The 24985-nt window shown below is 44.4% G+C and overlaps 1 protein-coding gene across 4 annotated transcripts; it reads left to right on the plus strand.

The window, feature by feature from the left end:
* The first annotated feature begins 646 nt into the window (after positions 1-646).
* Positions 647-23810, plus strand: PHF11 (PHD finger protein 11). Of its 4 annotated transcripts, none has more exons than XM_080613440.1 (13): positions 699-761; positions 2542-2631; positions 3424-3632; positions 4212-4325; positions 5396-5531; positions 10609-10716; positions 11463-11596; positions 14253-14299; positions 17060-17118; positions 19129-19195; positions 20160-20282; positions 21527-21598; positions 22969-23810. In XM_080613440.1, the coding sequence occupies exons 5-13, from the start codon at positions 5424-5426 to the stop codon at positions 23106-23108; spliced, it is 858 nt and encodes a 285-aa protein (XP_080469566.1). In that variant the 5' UTR covers positions 699-761; positions 2542-2631; positions 3424-3632; positions 4212-4325; positions 5396-5423; the 3' UTR covers positions 23109-23810. The 4 variants fall into 4 exon arrangements, with proteins under 4 accessions (XP_080469564.1, XP_080469565.1, XP_080469566.1 ...); XM_080613441.1 differs by having other exon boundaries at positions 3489-3632; XM_080613438.1 differs by lacking the exon at positions 2542-2631 and having other exon boundaries at positions 647-761; positions 3489-3632.
* The last annotated feature ends 1175 nt before the right edge of the window (positions 23811-24985 follow it).

Consider the following 24985-nt stretch of genomic DNA (forward strand, 5'->3'; position numbering starts at 1 on the left):
ATATCTGGCACCCGAGGACAAGCCTCTCTTTGACCTCCTGCCCAAAGGGAAGTGTTGACTGGCGGCACTGTGATGGTCCTGTCCTTAGCATGCTGGCCAGGTATGAAGCCAGCACAGGGCAGCTGCTGCCCCTCCACAGTGGAGGAGACTAAGCAAAAGGCCTGATGACTGCGGGAGGCACAGCGCCCTGTCCCAGCCTTTCCTATGCATCCTCTGGATCAGCTGCTTGAACAGATGTCACCCTGAGATCCCCACACTGGGCACTGATCATGACCTCCCCATTACATCCAGCTCCTCACTCATTCCTACCTCCCCTGGTAAAGAGACGTGCAAAAATAAACGGGTGGCGATGGGAAGATGTAGGATGCCTCCTTCCTCGTGGGGGAAACCTCTCGGGAAATGGCTGCCCGACGGCGGCCACGGAGAGTGCCGGGCGCGGGTCTCGAACCTAGATCCTAGTACCCGGCACGCCCAAAGGCGCGGAGGATGGGCGGAGCGCCCCCTCCCTCCCCACGTGATCGGTGGAGCGGCTGCGCAGTTCTAGCGCTCCGCCTTTCCCCGCCGGAGTCTCAGCCAATCAGCCCTGGGTGGGCACCACTTGGCTCCGGGCTTCTGCTGCGCATGCTTGTCCCCGCGGTTGGGCACGCCCACTTCCGGGCGGGAGAGGGGCCGAGGTGGGGGAAGCTTTCGAGAGTGGAAGTGCCTGTGTGTGTGGGCCGGGCTGCGAGCGAGGAGCGGTGTATGGTTCCTTCCGCCCCGCGGTGAGTCTGTTGTGGGAACGGAGGGGGACGGGGACTGGCGAACACGGTGGACGGTGCCCCCTCAGTGGCTCACCCGTTTCCCGACGTGTGTCAGTGAATGGGCCCTGCTGGAGCTGGGGGAGAGCGAGACTGTGAGCGCGACCCTGGGTTTACCTCAGCGGTGGTGGATGTTGTCGTGGATGTTGTCGTGGAGGTTGTCGTGGAGGTGCCTCACGCCCGGCCCTGGCCCGGCCCTGAGTCTCCCTAAATGGGAAATATTAGGAGTAGCGGCTGCGGGAGGCTCCGGCCCGGGGCACGCCCGACTAAGTGACACTGGAAGTGTTCATAGCCAGGTTGGACTGGGCTTTTAGCAGCCTGGTATAGTAGGAGGTGCCCTTCCCGTGGCAGAGGGTTGGAACTGGATGAGCTTTAAGGTCCCTTCCAACCCAAACCATGATTCTGTCATCTTGTGGAAAGGTAAGAGTTTGTATCTAATGAGTAACCCTCCAGTCACTCATCACTTGGGTCAGATACGTTGACATATACCTTTCTAAAAAGTTATATTTTATATATAGTCTTAAAAATACTTCCCCTTAAACGAGCAAAAGGCGATAACAAAGATTTCTTCGGTTTTGTTCTGACTAGTGACCATTGGCTGTCTTGGTGTTGTAGTGAAGGTATAGTGTGAGAAAATATAGGAAGTTTTGTTATGAGCGAGTTATAGGTGGAATGGAAAGTCTGTAGGGCATGGGTTCCAGGATGTGGACCCCAGCCAAGGGAGTTTGTGGTCAGTAATAGGAACATCTGAATGCAATATGTTATGCAGATAAGGAGTTTATGTGACTTCATTTCGAGACACAGTCATGTTATACTGTGGCTGATCGTGCCTCACTGATAGCAGCTGAAACACTGTGAGACATGAAGGTTGTGGTGTGAGTGGGGGGTGTCGGGGGTTATGGTGAACATTAGAGAGGTGCCTACAGCGGTTATGGTGAAGATCCCCCAACCTTCCCAGTTAAGGTGAGAATATATGGAAATGGCTAAGTGACTAGAATGACCGGTGAGTGACCACTAGTGACTGTTGGCTGTCTTGGTCTTGCAGTGACACTAATAGTAAGTTCTGAAAGCCTTACAAAACTGGGTGTGTTTGTGCTGTTAATCACTTAGGGAGAACAGGGAGGGGGCTTGTGTAGTTTATGACCAGCAGTGCTTCTGTCCCCACAAAATGCAAATGGAGGATGCAGTGAAGGTAAAGGGTGTGTGACTTCCTTTCTCCGTATTCTGGTACATCAAATCCTTGACTACACTGGGGCAAAGAGGAGAGCAGAATAGGGCAGTGGGTTTCAGTAGCGTGCTGGAAGTCAGGGGACTTAGGTTCGTTTCCTTACTCCCGGCATACTATGATGTGCCGCATGACATTCTGTGCCTTAGTTTCCTTCTGTGTAAAATGCATGTATTATGTGCACAAATGCTTTCAGGATTCCTTCTGGAGCAGAAATACTTAGACAAACTGTTAATGTTTAGCAAGGTATATTTGGAAGCGGCACAGTCCCTGCATACTTGGCAGTGATGGTTGTGTCTCTTTTTACTTTCTGTTTCATTTCTTGTTCCATTTTGTCACTGTTGGAAACAAAAGCTAAACTGCTTCTAGGAAATGGCACAGTACCAGAGGAGGAGCCAGAAGCTGTGACTGGTTCTGTCCATCAGCTGCTTCTCCTGTCTTCTGTTTTGCAGCTTCATTTGCTCAGGTGGAAGGGCCTCCACCTCTTACATATGAATTAGTCTCCTTTGGTTCCCACAGTCTGCTTCTGTGTCAGTCAAAGTGGAAGCTGCTGTGAAGAGCTGCAAAAGGACTTTGTGACAGCCAGTGATTTGACTATTAAAATGCCAGGTAATAATCTAGCACTGACAAGTGGAATTGTGCATGAGCAACAGTCATAACACTGGTGCCCTCCATACTATCTAATACCACTTAGGAAAGAGATCTGCAAGGCTGTATCTCTGCACAGTAAGAGATCTGCACTGCTAAAGTGTTAGCTCTGTGCTCAGAAACACAGTCTAAACTGATAGAAAATTAAGATTTATTAAGAAGAGAATTGAAAAATACAGAATGCATTGTGACTTTGTACTGCAAATGGTAGCCCACCATTTTTGAAGATCTTTTTTTTTTCTCTTAAAATGTAGCAGGAGTAGAGAAGAGATTGGGAATGACAGGGGTGGAACAGCTTCTGTACAAGGCAAAACTAAATAGTTTCAGATTCTTCAACTTAAAACAGAGACAGTAGGAGAAAGGATAAAAGAATAACAGATCTATGTTGTCACAAGCGTTACTGGAGGAGCTCAATAACGAACAATTTCTCACCTTTTCAGACAGATCCTGGGGTCTCAAACAGAATTCAAGAGCAGGCTTAAGACCTGCAAAAGAAGGATGTTGTTTAGGCGAGATGTTACAGTGTGGAGCTGGAACCATGTGCTCTCCCTCCTCACGTGAGAGCAGCCAGCTGGATCCATTGTCCCATTTAGCTCCTGATAACCTCTCCCTGACAGCAGTGTGTAGCAGAAAACTGGGGAAGGGACAGGGCTGAAGCAGTGGTCCTGTGGGAGACATGACACTGGGCTCAGCAGGGCAGCAGGTGAAGGCTGGCTGCTTCTGTAGTGAAGAATGGTCTTTCCACCACCTCAGGATTCCTGCAGAGGTGATGAAGCGACCCCAAGGCTGATCTTGACTGAGCGTGCTCTGTTCTGCAGCACCAGGATTTCTTCTGAGCCTGTGGGAGCACCAGGGACTGTAGACTCCACCTTCTGCCTCTTCCTCACGAAATTCCCAGAGCCTTCAGAGCTGGATCCTCTGACTGGGCCTGAGCAGGGCCTATGTATCTGCATGAATTCCAGGTATTAGCTTGCTGCAGAGAACAACTTCTGAGTTCTAGAGCATTCAAACTCTAGCTTGTTTCACCTTCTAATTTATTTGTCTTTCTTTTCTGTTCCGTTTCTAACATTTCTATTTATTTTGTGCTTATGTTCTGAGACTGACGTGATGAGTATTGGAAATTGGCCACTATCCTGCCTTGCTTACAGGGGACAGGAGGACAAGGGAAAAAAAGCAGATGTGTGTGGAGGCAGAGTCACTTGCTGTAACTTTAAGATTAAGCAAATTCTTGATGACAGAGTTAAAGGAAAAAACAAAACAAACCAAAAACCCCCCAAATAAATCCTCTTCTACTCTAGTGTTCATACTTGAGACTGCCTTCTCTGTTTTATGGAAGGGAGATGGGAACTAATGAAAATAGTAGTTAGCTGTTAAAAGCCACAGAAAGGTTACGAGATTTGCTGGACTTTGTTGTTTTCTGCCTTTTAATTTCCTGCCTGTTTTGTACTTGGGCCTTGCTGCCTCTCTCACTAGAATAATTTAACTTCAAATCTTCTTACTTTTTGAAAGTAAAAGCAAACTTTTCTTACATTATCCTACAGGAGTTTGTGCTGTCAGAGGTGACGTCTCCAGCAAAGGACAGGTTAGAGTATCACACCTAGTAATACTGGGAAGTTGTTGAAGATTTCTGCAGTGGACTCGCACAGAAACCACAGGTAAAGTAAAATTTTTGCTACTACTGAGTGACACTGAGCTCCTGAGGGGAGGGGGGAAGGAGTAAAGGCTTATTCAGAAGCATTGAGACTGTTTTGTGAAATAAGTAGCTGGCCTTAACATTTTTCAGCTGCTGGGGGAAAAGAGAGACTGTATGAAGAATTATGAAGATTTGGGTTGCCCAAAGAAGTGATAAATGCTCCATCCCTGGCAGTGTTAAAGTCCAGGTTGGACAGAGCTTTGAGTGACATGGTCTAGAGTGAGGTATCCCTGCCCATGACAGGGGGGTTTGAACTAGATGATCTTAAGGTCCTTTTCAGCATGAACTATTCTATGATATGGCCAGGAAAAGAGAACAGATGTCCATGGGGGAAATTCCAGTGCATGGAGAAAATGATGTGGCTCATGTGAGTGCTCATTGAAAAAGAATATTAAAATCTTCTGTTTCTGACTCTGTCTTCTGCCCTCTTTTACTTGCAAACCTCTCTGCGCTTCTTTGCTACATCGTTTTTTTCAGTAAGGAATTGGTGTTCACTCATTGTTTCCCTGGAGGACAGGAAGAAACTAGTGTTTCCTCCTTGTGAATTCATGGAGGGCACTGGAGAAATTTGGGGACAGTGGTTTTTCTCTCTTCTGTTGACTTGCAGACTCTCATGTAGCAGAACTAGCTTATGGAAGGCACTGCTATGAATGATTGTCCTCCTCCAAATAAAAAGGGTTTAACACGTGGGGCGTGACTTGCTGGCCTGCCTTTGGGCCTGTTGTTGGATCAGATATTTGCTGAGCAACCTTGAAAATTCTTGTGTTACCCCTTATGACTTGTTTGTGGCTTTCCAAGAGGAAGTAAGCTAGTTTTCCTTCTGCTCATAACTGTTGGAGCTCCTGGGAGCTGATTTCCATCCCACTGCTGTCCCAAGAACAGGCTTTGCCTTTTCTACTAGTAGTTGTTGCTGGAGGAGCAAAGCACCAAGGTTCAGGGGATGCAGGTGAAGGAACAGTTGGAGAACAAGTGCTAGCAAGCTCTGCTGTCCTCTGTCCTGCTTGGCCTCAATTGCTTTGTGTTTTGTCCCAGTTTTCCTGCTCCAGGTGTTTTATGCATAATGGCGAAGATGGTGAGAAGAACGTGTGCGTTTTGCTCAGATGGGGAGGCTGGTTCTGTGATGTATATTGCCAAAGAGCGAAATATTGCAGCTCATCAGGATTGTCTGGTGAGTGGCTTTGAGCTGGTTGGTACCTAAGAGGAATGGAAAAGGACTAAAGTGGAAGTTTCCACTGCTTGTCAATTTTTAACTCTGCAGTGGTGTCTGAGTAAAAAGGTTGGTTGTCTAAACCAGCAAGATTGTATTAGATTGAAAGCAATAGGCTTGGCTGGAATGTTGGAGAGAGGGAAGACACTGCTGCATAGCTGAACATGTTGATTTGTGGTGTTTTCATGTGTGTCTGTTCCTGGTCAGTGTTTCTAGACACACATCTAGTCTAGCAGTAGGAATAGGCCTTCTTGAGACACTTCTCAGCCCACAGAAAGTTGTGTGCTTACTTAAAGTCAGGAGAAAGGGGGAGATTTTCTCGATCCCTAGTGTTTGCTCTGTCTGTCAGTGCTCCAGGAAAGCCAAGACCCTTATGCCCGACTAGTCTGTCAGCATCCCATTATAGTGACCCTTCACCTCTGATCTAGTCCTGCTGGATCAGAGGGTGATTCCACTGGCCTGTTGAGGAAAATGTGCCAACAGCATCAGGGCATCTGCGGGTCTGCCAATCTGAATGTGTTACCCACTGCCAGCAACTGCTGGCTCCCATGAAGGATTAACACTGACAATTTGCAAAATAACACTATTAGTATCAAATCCTGACAAATTCAGGTTCGTGGATTGCAGGTGATAATATCTGACTGCAAAAACAGATTTAAAGCATTACACAGATGAGCTCTAATCTCCAGTAAAAGTGTTCAGTGTGCACAGAGTGTAAATCTTACCCAGTGGGTGTCCCTGTGGGTGAGGAGATGGGTTTGGCCTGTGATCTCATCCCAGCAGTCATGTTGGAGTCTTCCCTGACTTTTCCTCCATCCTCAACTTGCTTTTATATGATTTCTCTATGTTTAGGTGAGACTCCAGTCATATATGCTGTAGTTACTGATCGGTGTAAAATGCTTTTCACTTAAAAGATACTGCCAATAAAAAATACAAAGCTCATGCTCAGTGAGGGGTGGTCGTACCTTGGAGATGGGGAACTTTGGGATGGAAATGTGCTTTGGTATTACAATGAGATATAATGAGCAAGATTTACCTAAGGCAAGTGATTTTGCCACAGTTGCTGGCTCAGCAATGGACATCTCTAATATTTCCCATTTGGCAGCTGCTGTGCAGCTTGTCAGCTGTATGATACCATCACGTTCCCATTCCTGCTGGCCTCTGTGTCTCTACTCCTCTCCACCCTCTGTTGCTCCTATAAGATAGCAGGTTCTGTTACCCAGGGAACCATGGTGGAGCAGATTCTGTGCATTCCAGCCGTCCTGAAAGTGGCAACTGTATTTTACCCTAGAAAGTTTTCTATATTACTGCAGCTTCTGTTAGACCCGAATTTTCTCTATGTCCTGGGTTCAGCAGTAGCAGTCATTTTTCTCCTTCTTAGTAGCTGGTGCAGTGCTGTGTTTTTGACTTTCAGCCTGAGAGCAGTGCTGGTAACACGGATGTTTTTAGTTGTTGCTAAGTAATGTTTACTCTGACCATGGATTTTTCAGTCTGGTGCTCTGCCAGTGAGGAGGGGAAGCTGAGAGGAAGCAGAGACAGGACACCTGACCCAAATTAGCCAAAGAGGTATTCCATACCACAGCACATCATGCCCAGTATATAAACTGGGGACGGTTACCTGGAAAGGCTAGATCACTGCTTGTCTCAGTCTGGGTTTTGGTCGGTGGGTGGTGAGCGATTGTGTTCTCTTCCCTTGTTATTTCGCGTATTATTATTATTGGTGGTAGCGGCAGTGGTTTGTGTTACACCTTAGTTACTGGACTGTTCTTATCTCAACCCATGGGAGTTACATTCTTTCAGTTCTCCCCATCCCTCTGGGAGCAGGGGGAGGAAGAAGTGGGGGGAGTGAGCGAGCGGCTGCATGGTTCTGGGTTGCCGACTGGGCTTAAACCATGACAGTTCTTTGTGGTGCTCAACGTGGGGCACGAAGGGTTGAGATAATGACAGATCTGACCAGAGTGTGTCTAATTGTATTTGTGAGAAGTATTCATTGGTTTTGATTAATAGTCACTCATCACAATGCTGGTTTATTGGTTCTCAAAATTGTTGCTTTTGATCTCAGACTTTCAGCATGTTGTACCTTACTTCCAGCTGGTATTTGCTGTTTTAGTGTTTATCGGCTGGGGGGCTTGAGCTAAGGTTATTGTTTCACTGTACTTTATGATAATGACTTGTAATACAATAGACTCATTGATCATGAAACCAGGCTGGTATGTGTTCTCAGCATGGTCATCACCTCTATACTTTGGGAGCCATATAAGGGAATTTTTTAGAAATTACACATCTTTCTTTTTCCTTTCCTTGGGGGGTCAACCTATGGAGAAGATACTCTCTCACACCCTCTGCTCCCCCAGCAGACTATTTACAGTGGAAGTAGATTCTGGAAGAGTTAAAAATCCTGAATATCCTTTCAGTGCCCTTGAAAGCACTCTGCTCCTCTTGCTGGGAACCAGCTTGTTGCTGCGTATGCTCTCTATGTTTTGCCTATGGCATGACCACCCTGAGAACGCCCAATCTTGTCTGATCATGGAAGGTAAGCAGGGTCCGACTCTGTTTTCTCTATGTCCTGGGTTCAGCAGTAGCAGTCTTTTCTCCTTCTTAGTAGCTGGTGCAGTGCTGTGTTTTTGACTTTCAGCATGGGAACAGCGCTGATAACACCAATGGTTTTAGTTGTTGCTCAGTAATGTTTAGTCTGACCAAGGGCTTTCTGAGTCTCATGCTCTGCCAGTGAGGAGGGGAAGCCGGGAGGAAGCAGAGACAGGACATCTGACCCAAAGTAGCCAAAGGGGTATTCCATACCACAGCACATTATGCCCGGTATATAAACTGGGGGGGTTACCCAGGAGGGCTAGATCACTGCTCGGGTCAGTCTGGGTATCGGTCGGCTAGTGATGAGCGGTTGTATTCTCTTCCCTTGTCATTTCCCTTATCATTATTTTTATTGGTGGTGGCAGTAGTGATTTGTGTTATACCTTAGTTACTGGACTGTTCTTATCTCAATCTGTGGGTCGATTTTCCTCCCCGTCCTTCCGGGAGCAGGGGGAGGAAGAAGAGGGAAGTGAGTGAGTGGCTGCATGGTTCTGAGTTACTGGCTGGGCTTAAACCATGATGCACTAGCTCCACCACATGCCTCGCAAGTGATTTTCCCACACTTAACACCTTTGCAGGAAAATACTCATATAACTAGATATATCAAGGTAAAAAACTTCCCAATCTGTGCCTTATTTAAAATAAGGAATAAAAATACCAGAAACTGACTATATAAAAGTAGCTGTCAAGCTCTAAGTGTGCTGTGATCTAGAATATATTCGTTCTTCTTGCAGCGAGTATGCCTCCCCTTTATTTCAAGGTCTCAGTGGGGCTGGTTCTTATGCAGAATCCGTTACAGATGCCATATTCTTCCTACTGTGGGAGTCTGTGCAGGAGATGCGATTGCTGCTGGAACAGCTTTCTGGTTTTCCTCATTTTTCTACTATGTTTGTTGTGTTACTTTGGGTATTTTTATTAGCAGAACGTTTGAGAACATTTGATGCCTGTTTTACAATGTTACTTGGATGTTTTCTTTGAAACAGGTTTAGTTAGGGCTATAATGTTGCTCAAGTGTTGAAACTTTTTCTTTCTCTCTTCCTCTCTTTCCCGCCCCAGTTGTACCAATTTCTCTGCTTTAGGCTCCTCTGTGCTGTTTGGGATTTTGCAGTTAGCTATCACCTTCTGAGCAGGCAGACTATGCCTGCCTGTTGATGTAAGGGCAGCTCAATTTTGTTTGGAATTAGCTCTATAATGCTATAATATGTAGGGTATTGTCATGGTTTAAGCCCAGCTGGTAACTCAGAGCCATGCAGCTGCTCTCTCACCACCCCTTTTCTTCCCCCTCTGCTTCCGGAGGGATGGGGAGGAGAATCGAAAGAATGTAACTCCCATGGTTGAGATAAGAACAGTCCAGTAACTACGGTATAACAAAAAACCACTACTGCTACCACTAATAATAATGATGAGCGAAATAACAAACGAAGAGAATACAACCGCTCACCACCTACCAACCGATACCCAGCCCAACCTGAGCAGTGATCTAGCCCTTCCGGGTAACTTCCCCCAGTTCCCATACTGGGCATGATGTGCTGTGGCATGGAATACCTCTTTGGCTAATTTGGGTCAGGTATCCTGTCTCTGCTTCCTCCCAGCTTCCTGTGCCCCTCCTCACTGGCAGAGCACCAGACTGAAAAATCCTTTGTCGGAGTAAGCATTACTTAGCAACAACTAAAAACATCGGTGTTATCAGCATTGTTCTCAGGCTAAAGTCAAAAACACAGCACTGCACCAGCTACTAAGAAGGAGAAAAATGACTGCTACAGCTGAAGACGGGACAGGTGTAGATATATATCTATAATGGCGTAACAGCTGGACTTGATTATCTTAAAGGTCTTTTTCCAACCTAGCCTATTCTATGATTAGGAAAAATGTTGCTAAGAACTTCCCTTTCCTCTCTTACTGTCATGGCTCAGCACTTCTGTGGGAATGAAAGTGGCCCAAATATACATGTATACATTTTCTGTGGGTTTCTCCCAGGCTTTATACATGTTCCTAGGTTTCTCGTGTAGACAACTGTTGTCAGCATTGGACTGTATGAAATCATTACAGAGAAATACTGCACCCAGCTGTAAGGTTGAGCAGCTGAGGAGACAACAAGATGTTCAAGGTGTGGAGGTCTGTCAGGTGAAGAGCTTCTCCTCCTTACTCTGGCCAGCCTGGACTTGCAGACTTCCTTCATTCACACTTTTTGCTAAGTTTACTTCCTCATTTTGTTATCTTTTCTTAGCTTGCTTTCAGTTCCTGTGAAATCTCCTGTATATACTGAAGACCTACTTTTGACTGGTAAAAGGTTTAAGCACCTTGTTCAGTGTAGGTGAAGCCTTTTTAAAACGGAGAAGAATCAGCCTTAGTTAGGGCAAGTTCAAAAAGAGATGTGCCTTGCCTCCCTTTTCTGCACTAGTGACTGAATCCCTCTATTAAATTTTAATTTAATCTCTTTTGTCTTTAGTTATTTTCTTCAGGATTTGTGGAATCTGAAGAGTATAACCCAGATAACCTGGATCTAAGGTTTGATGTGGCGTCAGTGTTGAAAGAACTCAAGAGAGGAAAGCGGCTGGTAAGGAGTTTCTCTCTGCACTTAGTCCTGTCTCAGAGTACTGAAGGTTGTCTGGTCAGTTTATGTTTGGGAAAAAAAAATGCAGGAAAGTACTCACTTGCTCTACTAAGATTGGGGAAATTGCAGATTTAAGAGTTAGAAACATTGATTTGACATTGTATTTGGCAAAATTTAGTTAATTTTGTATTAAAATGTGTTGGATACCTGGCCTTCAAGTCCTTAGTCTGAGTTTCCCAAGAGATTTTGTAAAGGATGAAGGCAGTGCCTGAACAAAATTATGCAATCCATTAGTGTAAGGGGAAACACCTTCTGATTTTAGCAGAAGGAAGGTTATTTACATGAGGTTTTCTTACTGGCTTTGTCTTCAGCTGTCCTCCTCCCTTACATTCTGGGTGGAACTCTTTCCATTGCAAAGTTAGCCTAGAAAACATAAATATGCTAACACACTAAAAGCACTAAAGACCTTGGGCAAGATTTAGAGGAGGGGGAAAATTGCCCAGTACCCTCACGTAATTCCTTGCATTGATTTAGAAATTCATCAGTATGAAACAGAGATAAGATAGCAAAAAAGTGGTTGAAATAACGACCAGGGTAGGAGGTTGCAGGAGTGAACTTGCCTCACGAGTTACACAGAGGCAACTGCAATGAAAGATTTGATTTTTCGCACAGGATAGCATTTGCCTTGTGTGGCAAGATTGTCAGGAGCTGTGTGCAATGCTTACCTGTGGAACCTCATCCTGTTCTAGGTGTGCAACTTCTGCCGTAAGAAAGGAGCCACTGTGGGCTGTGAGGAAAGAGCCTGTCGCAGAAGCTACCACTACTTCTGTGCGCTCTGTGATGATGCAGCCATAGAAACGGATGAAGTAAATGGAGTCTACCGGTATTTAACCAAGTATTCTCTAAGTAATGATTGTCAAGGGTTTGGTGGTAGTGTCAGGAGGAGATACTTAACATATTTCCTTTTAAAATGACACAATTTTTATCTTCTCTTGAAGTGATGCTTGATCCTGTGTTCACAAGCAATAGGGGAAATGCTTTCCTTTTGAAGGAAAGTGTCACAGCAGTGGGAGAGAATCTGTTCAGTGTTTGAGCCTGCAACACACCTGAATGATTGGTAGGCCAAAATTGAGGAAGTCAGTACTTACCGGTTAGCTAGCCAGTCTTCAAGGACCAAGTTTTTTACTAATGTTACTCAAATTATCAATTTCTGTTGGCTCAGAAGCTTCATTAAATGTGCTCTGAGCACAGAGCACTTCTGTATCTGTTCACATTAGGAAAATTCTGGTAGAGAACTTTGTATGCCCATCAGACACCTTCTTCTATTTCAAATATATTGCTAGTATTAGCAGAACTAACCAGACCTCGAGTAAATTTTCTGTCCTGACCGTGCAAGCCCTGGTCTCCGCTGCCCTTGGACTGCCTGTGTTGCTGTTAAATGGAACAAGTTGTTTGGAGGTTGTAGGTGAAGGGGTTGAGAAACTGAGACTTTAAGGACTTTTTAGAGACCTGAAGTTATAGTAAAGTCTGAGGTAAAAAAAACCAAACCTTAATGTCCGACTCTGTGCAAGGCAAGAGAGATCACAGGCCGTGTTAGTCCTAGACTAATCTGGTAGATCATCTAATCAGTACTTGTTTCAGGAGGATGTGGACTAGTGCAGTCAGTAGCAGTGGAAGATGGATCTTTTTGTGTCACTTGTGCTTCTGGCTGCTTCCCTAGGGCTCTCAGTCCAAAATAAATAGGACTTCCTGCGAAGCTGTAAGCCCAGCCTTAGAGAAGATCATATGGTTAGTTTATGCTTATAAAGTCTTTGGGAGCCTGCAAAGCTCATGAAAGAGTGTAGCTGGGGAGAGGGAAACTTCTGTGATTGCAGAATAAATGCTGTCATCGTGCAGCTTTGGAAAGGATACCTCAGGCCGAAGAAGACTGAACTTCTTATGATGTTGAAAATGAATGGAACTGATAACAGTCTAGATACTAACTGATAAAGGAGTGGTTGAATACATGGTTTGGTCTGGTGGGTTTCTGAGCTGATGAAAAACATATTCAAAGAGAGAATTCTATCAAGAGAAGGCAAGCTGGTGGTTTTAAATTCTGAGTTGCTGTTGTGACGAGCAGCAGTGATTATCAAAACCAGGAGGCATACACTGCTGGAGAAGTGGCTACTAAAAGGAGAGGTGGGAAAGAAATGTGGTTTTTACTGCCATCCTGCAGAAATGGTAGTAGGGATGTGCTTCCAAGTAAAGTGGCCTGAGTACTAAAACATACCGTCTGTTCTTCCAAAGATGTTCTTGTACTTAGGAAGATTGTTTTTAACTGAGAAGAATAGAGTTAAAGGGTGGGAGGAAAAAAACAGCCTCCAAAGGGCAATATTGGAAATTCAGCGATGTAAATAAGGTGTCTTCTATACTCAGCTGTCTGACTGAATTATTAGGCATGCATAGATCTGGGGTTTTTTTGTGCACCAGAATGAATTTAATGTCAAAAAATTGGCTCCTCAAGGAGTCAGGCTGCGTTTCTTAGGTCACTGCTTCTATTTTGTTAAAATAAAGGAATGACAATAATTAGAAATATCCTAGTAAATGCAGTTTCCTTTAAAAATGGCTTCCAAGCACTTGAGCATTAGTCTGGGCAAATACATCTGTAATGAAGAGATCAGCTAAATCACACTATTGACAAAGCAGTTTTGCTTAAATGATTTGGGATCCTTCTGTAAGAAAGGCATATTATAGAAGCTGGTTCATTATTGTATTCAGAAAATAAAGAATATTTCCAGCTGTATTTGTTGCATTTTGCCTCCTCAGAAGAATTCACCTTGCTCTCCTAGAACCAGAAAAAAACATTCCCATCTCATATATTTCCAAAGTATTTAAGGAGCAAATAGATTGAGCGGTTTTAAGCTACTGGATCTCAAACAGGGTGCCCTACTTCCTTAGGACTGGAGAGCACATCATAGGCAGGGGAAAGGGAACGGCATTGAGATCTCCAAGCATGGCAGTGCCAGCACATCATGCAGGGCTTACCAGATCAAGCTGACTGGGAAGCAGATGTATCTAAAGAGGTTCTGGGTCTGGCCTGAGTGGGACAGGGCGAGGGGGCAGAACTGCAGTAGCTAAAATCGAGCAGTATCAGTACTATGGTATTTCATCTTGACAATATCCGTCTCATTTTAATAAGGCATTTGAACAAGAGCACCTCTGCCACAGTGATCGCCACACCAGGTGAAATGTGTCTGACTTGGGATTGGAACAGGGAGCAGGTCCACACAGAGTGGGATAATGGAACTGATCATTCAAAGCTTCAGTGCTCAGAGTCCACTGAGGTTCTAAAAGTACAAATACAAGCTTGTGCATGTGTGGGATTTCAAGGCAGGTGCTTTCCTAGGTGGGCAATGCGGAACAAAACTCCTGATCATTCCTTTTTAAGTATCTTTCAATGAAAAGAGGGGAAAATATCTGTTAAAATCAGTCAGCATGACTCTGTTTACGTATTTATTAATACTTTTTCTCTTTTTCTTAAAATTAAACTTAAATTTTAGAGTGTTCTGCCCAAAACATGACCCAGGCAATAGGACCAATCACTATGGTGAGTGTCTTTAATGGCTTCATTGATTTAATTTGTTTTAAAAATTTGCATCCTAAAGTCAATGACTTATTTGAACAAAATAAATGTTGTTCCACCTTTATATTGAATTATTCTGACTCTGTGAGGGGAGGTAGGCTCAAGCAGCATGTAAAATCCATGTGAGACATGAGAGTCACGCTGATGAGTGATGCACAAGCTTGCACTTGATTAGCGAAGAGGGGCTGCTACATGAGAGGTCACCTTGGTATTTTTAATGTGTATTTACATTAAAACATTCACATTTGCATCTTCTTTATTCACTGCAGTAGGTTTTTTAAATAGGGCCTTTCATTCTGAAGGATCCCAAAGAGCTTTCTAAGTGTAACAAAAGGGTTGTGCAACCCCTGTTTAAGGATTGCTTCCTTTGCTACAGAAATGCAGCTGAATTGGGCAGTCCTGGTCCTTGCTGATTCACAGCTAGTCGGGAATCTCAGTGAATTAAGCAGCTGAAGTGGTGACTTTGTTAACCTAAAGCACACAATCCTGCTCAAAATGGAGTGGGTCCTAGCCTGGCCTTCACTTTGAAGATAAGCTCAGTCGAACTGGGAGCACCAATGCTAAGAGTGGGGTGCTCCCACTGAAATTGAGCAGACTTTGGCTAATCGTGACAAGGCCTGGCTTCACCCTGGTGCCACTCGGGGTGGGTTAGGTGATCGTCATTTAAACTTGTAGTCACAGGTCTGGGGCTGCTTTGCCAGCGATACAGTCCATTTAACACCTGACACTGCTGTGGCTCACCAACCAAATGCAGCTTTATTTCACTCAGTAGTTTTGCTTTTTATTTATCTGTAGTTCTGAGGCCTGACATTCCCTCCCCTTGTAAAATGAATTTGATTCCTTTGGTTTTAGTTGTCACTCTGCTGGGTCTGTCCAGGGTCCTGGCTGGTCTCCTGCCTGAGTACTAGACAGGGCCAGGATTGCTACCTGTCCAGTATAAGATGAGATCCAGGCATTAGGTCCAGCCCTGTAGACCACCTCCTTCAGAAGGACAGCATAAATCTCATGAAGTGAAGGTCTTTGTGTCTGCAAGTGCTGTGTATAGTGTATGGGCTGTTCACTTAGAAGAGGGATCTCCTAGAGCAGATCTTCCAGAGGCACTTAATTTGGAGACCTTTTGTTTATGAGGGGTAAATGGATTCTGCTGGCAGTGGCTGTCCTGGCTCCTGTGTGAGCGCTGTGGTTCCATGGTAGAGTTTTGACTTTCAGGATCCAGCTTGGGTGAAGCGGCTCAGCTCTGGGGGAGGGCTGTGTGGGAGCAGGAGCTGTACAAAAGGGCTGCATTTCCAGGCTTGTTTTCCCTGGTAGCTTGGAGAAAATGGGGTGAGGGAACATCCACTGGTTCTTGGTTCAGACATGCATTCCTGGGCTGAAGTGTTGGGGTGTTGCTGTGTGGTTGAAAGGGGATAAGGGTGCCTTAGGGGCTTGAGAAGTCTCCTTGCAGCTCTGTAGCAAGGATGGGAGGGCAATTTGGACTTGGAAACGGGCTCCAACCCCTGCTTAACTGGGAGTGTTGGATGTGCCTAGAGTAAAGGCTGACAAAGGTGGAAGAGCGGAGAACATTGTGGGGATCAGGAGTTGGGCTGTTCTTTGGACTGTTCTCTTGTTTTATAACACATCCCTAAAGCAAACATCAAGAGAATCCTGCCACGTGTCAACAATGTCATGCTACACAGCAAGGAACACTTTGTGCCTGCACTAGTATCTGCTAGACTGCTCCAAAATAGTCCAGCTTTATTTTGGATGGAGTGAGAAGCAGATTTCCTTTCAGGCCATGAAAAGTGCAAATGTACAGCACTGGTACCTAGAACCCAAACCTATTTCAACAGCCTTCCTGTACCAACTCCACATGCCTCTTTTCCTGTTACAAATCAGGAACAGGAAAAAAACCTAAGTGCTGCCTAAAGGATGTAGTTAAATGGGAGAGGGGCATTTAAAACCCTCAAGTTTTGGTAGGTGGTTGAACCCTTCTCTGGCTTTCTCTGCTCCTGCCATGGCTTCCTTGCAGTTACCCTTTTCTGCTTGTGATGCTGTAGCTGTTACTAGCAACTGCCAGCTAAGATGTTGGAGAGAGGCTGGTGCATGCTGACAGAAAGGGCAGAGTGAAAGCAGGTGGTTTTGCAGAGTTCTCATGCCGCATCACTGAAAACACATTGTAGCATAAATACTATTAAACTGACAAGGCTTCTAGGAGGGTCATTATATCGATGAAAAACCTAATACCATTTGCATGTCTTCAGGACACGTAAAATAATGTAGTCTCAGTTTTGAGGGTGTATTAACTTAAACAAGAATTGACTGGGGAAAAACCAGTCATCTTTAATAAATTTGTCTGAAGTTTTTACCACTTAGTGGTAGTGCTGCTGCTGTGGTGTTCACTCTGCCACAATCAAAACTTGTATTTTAAAAACTGGGGTTTGCTTTATACTGAGTTTAAAAGGCAAAGTGGTAACCTAATGCAACAGTGATTGGCATTTCTTCTTAATGGTTCAGGCTTGTTATTTTTCTTACATGGAAATGATGTGAATTCCACTGAAAATGTTGGGTATTTGGGGAAGCTGAAGCTTACTCTTGCCTTGCTACCTGAAGTGCTTTTAAAAGTGATTTTTTAAAGCGCTTTTTTAAAGTGACTTTAGCTTTTTGGGAAAAGAGAGAATTTGAATGATGTGAAATCATCAGTCTGAGGTTGACACGTTTGTTGCTTTGTTGTTTCTTGATTTCTAGATACAGCTAATAAGAGGAGAAGACATACACTGAAATCTTCCACCATGGCGGAACAAATGGTAATTCTGAATTTAGATAGTTCTAAACCAGGAACCTGCTTCTGCTACAACAAAGGGCTTCTTTAGTGAAGTGTTTTGACAGTGTGGTCAGACTTCCTCACAGAAGCAGTAACTTTTCCTTTACAGCTGGCTTGTTCTCATTTTGTCATTGTGTCAAAACAAACACATTTGCATTTGGAGCTGTTTCAGGCAGAGCCAGTGCTGCCCTCGGATAACTTTGTGCAGATGCAGTAGAAGCTTCTGAATCAGGCTAGCTTGGTGGTTATGTTTGTGAAGTGACCGGAGAGAGCTTCCCTTTGGGGTCTCCTTTTCTTGGGAAGTACTGTGTCCCTCAGATGTGCTTAGGGCTTGACACAGTCTGCATGAACACCTGCTTTTCATGAGACACTTGGCCTTTTAAACCGACACTTAGCGGTTTGGAAGCCTGTGCTCATGGTAACTGAAAGGTTCTCAGTGTCCATCAGGCTGTTCTCAGCTCTGCTGGTGAAGATGGCCCTCTATAGGTTCGGGAGCTGTGAAGCAGAGCATCTATCTGGTTGCAGGGGTAGTTGTTTTAGAGGCTGTTGTTTGACCTGTCTCCACAGCAGTATGCTTGGGAACTCCATTGACTCTAGGGACTTTCTCCTTTCTAGAGGAATTGGCATCAAGCTTTCCTTGGGGAAAAAAACACCTTTCCCAGGGCTTGAGTTAAAGGGAGATTGTGTGAGGGGATGTGGGCAATCTTCACAACTTTTATGTAGTACTCTCTTGAGGGTAGGTTATTTGTCTCCAAGAATTTCTCAGCTGTAAATCCACATACATTCCCAGTGGTATAACAGATCCATCTCACCAGTTGCCCACAGAAATAGCGATCTCAGAAATCAATACAAACACTGCAAATAAGAAGCTGAGTGGCACCAGGATTTATACCTGCAGGATATACTGTTTACCATTGCATAAGCAATGCATGTTTTCACTGGTGGAGTTCTGTGACAGAGCTTAAGGTTTATTTGTAGTCCTGTGATATGACATGGAACAACTGAGAATGACTGCATCCTGTCCAAAAGAAGGAAAAATATTCCCCTTTTCTGAATTGCAGAATCACAGACTGGTTTGAGTTGGAAGGGACCTTAAAGACTGTTTAGTTCCAACTCCCCTGCCATGGGCACGGACGCCTTCCACTAGACCATGTTGCTCCAAGCCCTGTCTAACCTGGCCTTGAACACTGCCAGGGATGGGGCATTCACCACTTCTTTGGGCAACCTGTGCCAGTGTCTCGCCACCCTCACAGGGAAGAATTTTTTCCTAATATGTAATCTAAATCTCCCCTTTGTCAGTTTAAAGCCATTCCCTTTCGTCCTACTCTACATGACCTTCTAAGAAGTCCCTCTCCAGATTTCTTGTAGGCCCTTTAGGCACTGGAAGCTGCTCTAATATCTACCCAGAGCCTTCTCTTCTCAGTGCTGAACAAGCCCAGCTCTCTCAGTGTGTCTCCATAGGAGAGGTGCTCCAGCCCTCTCATCATCTTCATAGCCTCCTCTGGACTTGCTCCAACAGATCCATGTCCCTTTTATGTTGGGGGCCCTGGTGCTGAACACATCACTGCAGGTGGGGGTCTCATGAGAGTGGAGGGGAAGAATCACCTCTTGACCTGCTGGTTATGCTGCTTTTGATGCAGCCCAGAGTATGGTTGCTGGTATTCCATAGGTTGAGGGAACTAAACATTGCACCAGAAGGCAGCAGTAGGCGTTTGCTCACATCTGTGCTATTTGCCAATGCAGTAATTCCAGCGCGTGATGTCCCAGGTGTTGGGCTTTTCTGAAAGAGATTTTGCTTTGAAGCAATTTTTGCTTTCTTTTTTAAAAACAATGTCTGGAGAGGAGTATCACCAGCTTTGCAGAGAAGCTGACTGCATTCACAGGTATATGGGCTGCTTTTTATCTCCCTGCCAATTGTAGAGGCAGGGTAATGAAAAACAAAGCAGTAAATGTCAGTATGATGTAAAAATATGTAATTTTGATTTTCTTCCAGAGCACACAAGAGACAGCAGAAGAAAACAGTTTACGAATACTAAAAAGAAAAAGCAACAGGCATAAAGGTGTGACTCGCTTTATAGAACAACTGGGAGATACTGTGATGGGTTGTATTGTAGTTCAGAGCTTGGAGCTGGGTGATGGCAGCTATGCTGCAAAAGTATCTCCATTGCATGTTGGGATTATGCTGCTGCTTGGGAGGCTTTAGTGGAGATTATTCACCTTCCCATGGTGTTTAGTGCTGCCTCAGGTTTTGTTCTGAATCTTTATTACCCCCATAAAGAACAGGGAACATGTCAAGAATCCTGGAATACTTGTAGGGCATCTGTTGTAAGTGAAATGACATTTCTTTTCTCACAATGGTCTCCAGTAAAACATACCATTCTAATAGAGACTGGCAGACTTCCCTGAGCTGTCCCATAGCACTTTCCTTTTGAACAGCCCATTGGATGGATCCTACCGAAACCTGTCCCTGACCTGCTGCTTTGAGATGAAGACAAAATAGGTGGTTATTTCCCTAACAATCCACATCTGACAAAGCAGGCCTCTCAAGTGGGCTGTGACAAATGAGTTTCATGCCTGGATCACCTGGAGTAGAAGTAGCCTCAGTTTTCTTACCAAGTCCAAGACTGATTCACTTCTTGCATTGTTTTCTATCTTTCAGTCCACAGGGTGGTCCTGAGTATTGGAAGGAAAAAAAAATAAGCAAGACAAATCACTTGGTTTCCTATACTGAGGGTAGTGGGAAGCTTTGAGAATGGTGCCTGTAGGGCCGTGGAGATACTTGCTTTGGATGAACAAAGCTAAATCTGGTGCGTGGGTAATTTTACCCCCAGTGCAATGCCTGCATTTGTCTGGCCACGTTTTGTTCCCACTGGAAAAGGGTGAGTGGGTAGATGGAGGAGCCAGAGATTTGCCAAAATGGTTGTTTCTGGGAGGGGGACTTTAGCCAAAGTTCTAGGTTCTGAAGTGAGCAAGTAAAGGCCACTATAGAGATAACTTCTGACAAGTGTTTTTGTGTTTCAACAGTGCGAATAGACTTTCTTAGGAAATGTAAGCAAGCTGGGCTCCTGGATGACATATTTGAAGAAATGCTGGACACACTTCACCTGGCACAGGAAAAACTGATGGATGACAACACTTCAGAAACAGGTATGGAGACCCAGGGAGGAATCTGCTCTCAGAGCAGAACTCCAGCCAGGCCCTGGGTTACCTTCCTGGGGATACTTCCACAGCATTAAATCATAATTCAGCATGCTCTAGCAAGGCCTTCCAACTTGAATTTTTGAAGCCGCTTTTTGCCCATCAGCATAAGCATAGGGAGGAGGTTCAGCCAGGCCACTTCTCCCAGGCACTTAGAGAAACGTCCTGAGGAGAACTAGAAGGTTTTCTTTGGGTCGTAAGTCTGTGTTGTTCTTAGAGCTTCACAAGAGGCACCAGCTATCTGTTAATATCAGCACTTTCTTTTGAGAGAAAAATCCCTGAGTACGTATATTTGAAGTCTGAATGATTACTTAGAACTTTGTTCTCAACTCTTACTGTGTATTTTGGGGTTTCATCCTTTTAAGTATTAGCTTGTATGAAGACCTTTGGTCTTGGAGGATTCCACTCCAGTGTTGCTCTGTCCACAACACAGTTAAGAAGAACATTTGAAACCTTCCTTTCCTATTGTCCTCCTAGCTTTACAAAGTTATGAATAATACCATTGTATAAAGAATGCTGATTTATGCAAAGTGCATGCATGTCTTGAGCATTAGTCCTGCCTGGCTAAATCTTCCTCATGAGCAGCTTGTGTGTGTGTAACATGACAGCAGCTGCTGGAAGCAGCAATGAGGTCCAGGACACATTTAGAGTCTCAGAGTCTTCACATTAAGAATGTCTTAATAGTCATGCAAACTGTAGGTGTTTTGTGTTTTGTTCTGATGGAAACCCCAGTTATGAAATGGAGGCATCATCCTGGGCTGGGTTTTAATGCTGACCAGTGCTAGTGCTGTCCCACATGTTGCACAGTCTGTCAGGAGGAGCTGGTGTGGGCAGCCCTGCAATTACACATGCAGTCCTGAATGAAACATTACTGAAGTATATACATATACCTCATTTTTAAATGGACTGTTCAGGTGGAGCAGACCCAAAAGGGAATTACAGGCAGGTTCCCTTTTCCTATTTTCTGTATGGAAACTACAAAAAAAAAAAAAAAAAAATAATAGAATTGACACATTGATCCTTCTTTCTTAAGATGGATTATATGAGAAGGAAGAGACCTTAAAACCTTGAGCAGTCAGTATGATGTAAGTAATTACTGTTTTGTGCTACATCTAACATAGGGCTCTGCATTAGCATGAGGGTTCTGTAAACCTTTACTTGATAATACTAAATCAAATTCTCTCTTTCCCTAGAGTATGAAGAGACAGTAATGTCACTCTTTGACTGTGGACTGTTTGAAAATATACTGACAAATATTCATTCAGGTATGTGAGTGCAGCTGTCAGAGCAGCAGCAGTTGCTCTGGGGTTTGGCACTGAGGCTGGTTGTCTGAGCATTTTGATAAAATGACCATTGAAAATGAGAATTCCAAGGAACTTTCTTCTGACAGTATCTAAACAACTGAAAAAAAGCCACTGGTACCGGAATCTTTAGAAGCAGTGCTAGAGCTGGCTGGCTGACCTGAAAGTGGAGGCAAGTCACAGTTCCACAGCTCTCAAAGACCTCCCTCTCCTGCAGGGTGCTCACCCATCCTGCATCTGCAGGTTATTGCCCTTCCTCCTCCATAGTTGCGTTAAACACAGTTCAGAGTGTTAAACGCTTTGAGCAGAACTGATGTGGACCTGATGGCAGTTTTGACGGAGTGGTTGGAGTGAAATGAAAACAAGGGCAGGAGCAGTTGCTCAGGACCACCAGTGTGGAAGGGAACCCTGGGTTGTGGATTCTGCTCTCAGCTGTTGTAAGCACCAAGGTTAAAACTGTTTTTCAGATAGGCAAGTCAAATCTCTTACTCTGTTTTCCTCTGACAGTTAGCAGCCTTGTTCTGACTTCTGCTTTAATTTATCTCTGTGAAAAGGGAAATGGGCTTTAATTAGCTGAGGTTCAGTGCATGAAGATGATGTTTGGTGATGTTTGTGGTTTCACCTTCACTTGAGTGAAAAAGCCAGGCCTCCTCTCTTGCCTCCTGTTCTCACATTTAAATTCCCCTTCTGGAAATAGGAGTTGGGTGTTGCAGTTATTGGAGACAGAGTTCCACCAGTGCATCATCTGAGGGCATTAACACATCTCTGCTCAGAACTTCTTGTATGACACAGCTATGGATCACACTTGGTTCTGTCACATCTGCATCAATTATTTCATCCTTTTCTCAGCTTACAGGAGAAATTCTTGACATTGGCACCTACATACACACAACCGTGTTATTCTTGTGTATAAAAGTTGCCCCTCTCCAGTTCCCTGCTACATGAGTGGCTCAGTTTTTCCTGTATTTCACAATCTTCTTTTCTGATACTGTCAGCCTACTTTTAATTTGAAGGTCAAAAATGGAAACACACATCAAGGTTGATTCCAAAACTGATCCAAGAAGAGCTCTTAAAATGGACCAGTGAGCTTACAGTATATGGACTGTCCTGCTTTGTGTTTTCTTCTGACATACTTCAGCTAGTCCTTGTGTACGGGACACAGTCTATCTTCTCATGAAGAGACCAGACATAAGGGGGTGTTAGACTACAGCCTCTGCTGCAGAAAGGCAGAATTAGTCTAAGCCTTTGAATGTTAATGCATATATAAAATGTATTTTGAATTAATAATAGTTACATACAAATGAAAGCTTTTATCACTCTCTTTTTTGTAATAGGAACAGAGGAAAAAATCCAGGAACTTCTGGAAAGCAGAAAAAAACTGGATACTAAGATTGAGCTACTGCAGGACTTGAAAGAAGTCGACCTTCTTACCCAAGAGAACACTGCGAGTACATCTAGTACAATGTCTGAATAACCCCTGAGTCTGTCTGTAGTGGTGTCAGTATTTAGGATTTTCTAATGGTAGAAACCATAGAGCCCGTCTGGTCAGTGTCTGAGTAATTCCCTCTGCCCCTCACCCCCTACCCCAAGATAGGGATACAGGCAAGACGTGGGTGTTCTACTCATTTTTATACCTCACTGTTGCAATAATTTTAAGTTGTCCCTTTCTTTAAATTTTCCCCTGGAGCAATGAGCATTACACACCAAATGCAGCTTTTTCTAAAGCTCGGTGAAACCCTCCAATGAAGACTTTTGTTTCCTCTCAGACAAGGGACCAGCAGCTGCCACAGAACACTTGTTAAAAGTCACTTCAGCTGTGAGAGCCCTCTTCTGACTGTGCTGTAGCTGCTTCACTGTCTGCAGGACAGTGATGGTTTAAGGATCATGTTGCTGCTTTGGCTTTCCAAAGAAGATAAAATTAGCAGAACTTGCACTCAAAGAAGCCTTCTGAATTATAAACAGGAGTTTGGTTTTTTAGTTAAATGATTCTTGATTGACTGCTTAATGTATAACTAATTCTGCTGTAACACTGTTTGCAAGAGACCCAAAACAGTTGGGCATCATACTCTAAACAACATGTAAAATGGGTCAAAGAACAAACTCTGTCTTCCTTTCGCTATTAAGAGAGGATATGACTTCCATCTGTTTTGTCTTTAAATACAAAAAAGCATTGTTTAGCTACAAAAGGGTAAGTTAACAAAATAAAATGTTTATAAGAAAGCTGTGTGTTTAGTCTTACTCCCTTGCCCCACAGGACACACCAGAAGAAGGGGTGTGCTTTCACACCATGGTTCAGCAGCACCTTGCCTCTCAGTCACAGATCCACAGTGATCTGTTGGTTGTTAAACACTTTAACTCTCCATAACTGGTAAAAAGTCCTGTTCTGTAGGAAAGGGGTGATGGAAAGTAACAACTCTCACAACATGAGCTCCTCAAGTAGAACTATAAGCCATGGCCCCCACAAAACAAAATACCAGTATTTTCACTTGCTTACGCAGTCAGGCCTGCTGGCTGTGCAGGGCTAGAAATACAACCGTCTGCTTGCACCAAGGATTCACCAGCAACTCTCACCTATGACAGTCTTATAACATGGTGTCCTGGGTTCAGCAGTAGCAGTCATTTTTCCTCCTTCGTAGTAGCTGGTGCAGTGTTGTGGTTTTGACTTTTGGCCTGGGAACAGCCCTGATAACACCGATGTTTTTAGTTGTTGCTCAGTAATGTTTAGTCTGACCAAGGACTTTCTGAGTCTCATGCTCTGCCAGGGAGGAGGGGAAGCTGGGAGGAAGCAGAGACAGGACACCTGACCCAAACTAGCTAAAGAGGTATTCCATACCACAGCACGTCATGCTCAGGACGTAAAACTGAGGGCAGTTACCCAGAAGGGCAAGTTCACTGCTTGGTTGGGCTGGGTATTGGTCGGCAGGTGGTGAGCAGTTGTATTCTCTTCCCTTGTTATTTCCCTTATCATTATTATTATTGGTGGTAGCAGTAGTGATTTGTGTTATACCTTAGTTACTGGGCTGTTCTTATCTCAACCTGTGGGAGTTACATTCTTTCGATTCTCCTCCCCATCCCTCTGGGAGTGGGGGAGTGGGGGGCAGAACAGGGGGAGTGAGAGAGACTGCGTAGGTCTGATTTATGGCTGGGCTTAAAACACGACACATGGAGCTTGGATTTATCTGCTATTGGGGGGCAAAGATATAAATTTTAGGGAAAGACTTAAAAGCTCAAGAGCTTTTTTTCATTGTTTACTGACAAGAGCAGCTTAGAGGACAAGTCCTGGACTCCTGTGTTCCACCCCCTGCCAAGCTCAACCTTTAGCCTAGAGTTTGCAATCCAAAACAAGTTGTT

Source organism: Psittacula echo (assembly GCF_963264785.1).
Source record: "Psittacula echo genome assembly, chromosome: 3".
NCBI classification, from domain to species: domain Eukaryota; kingdom Metazoa; phylum Chordata; class Aves; order Psittaciformes; family Psittacidae; genus Psittacula; species Psittacula echo.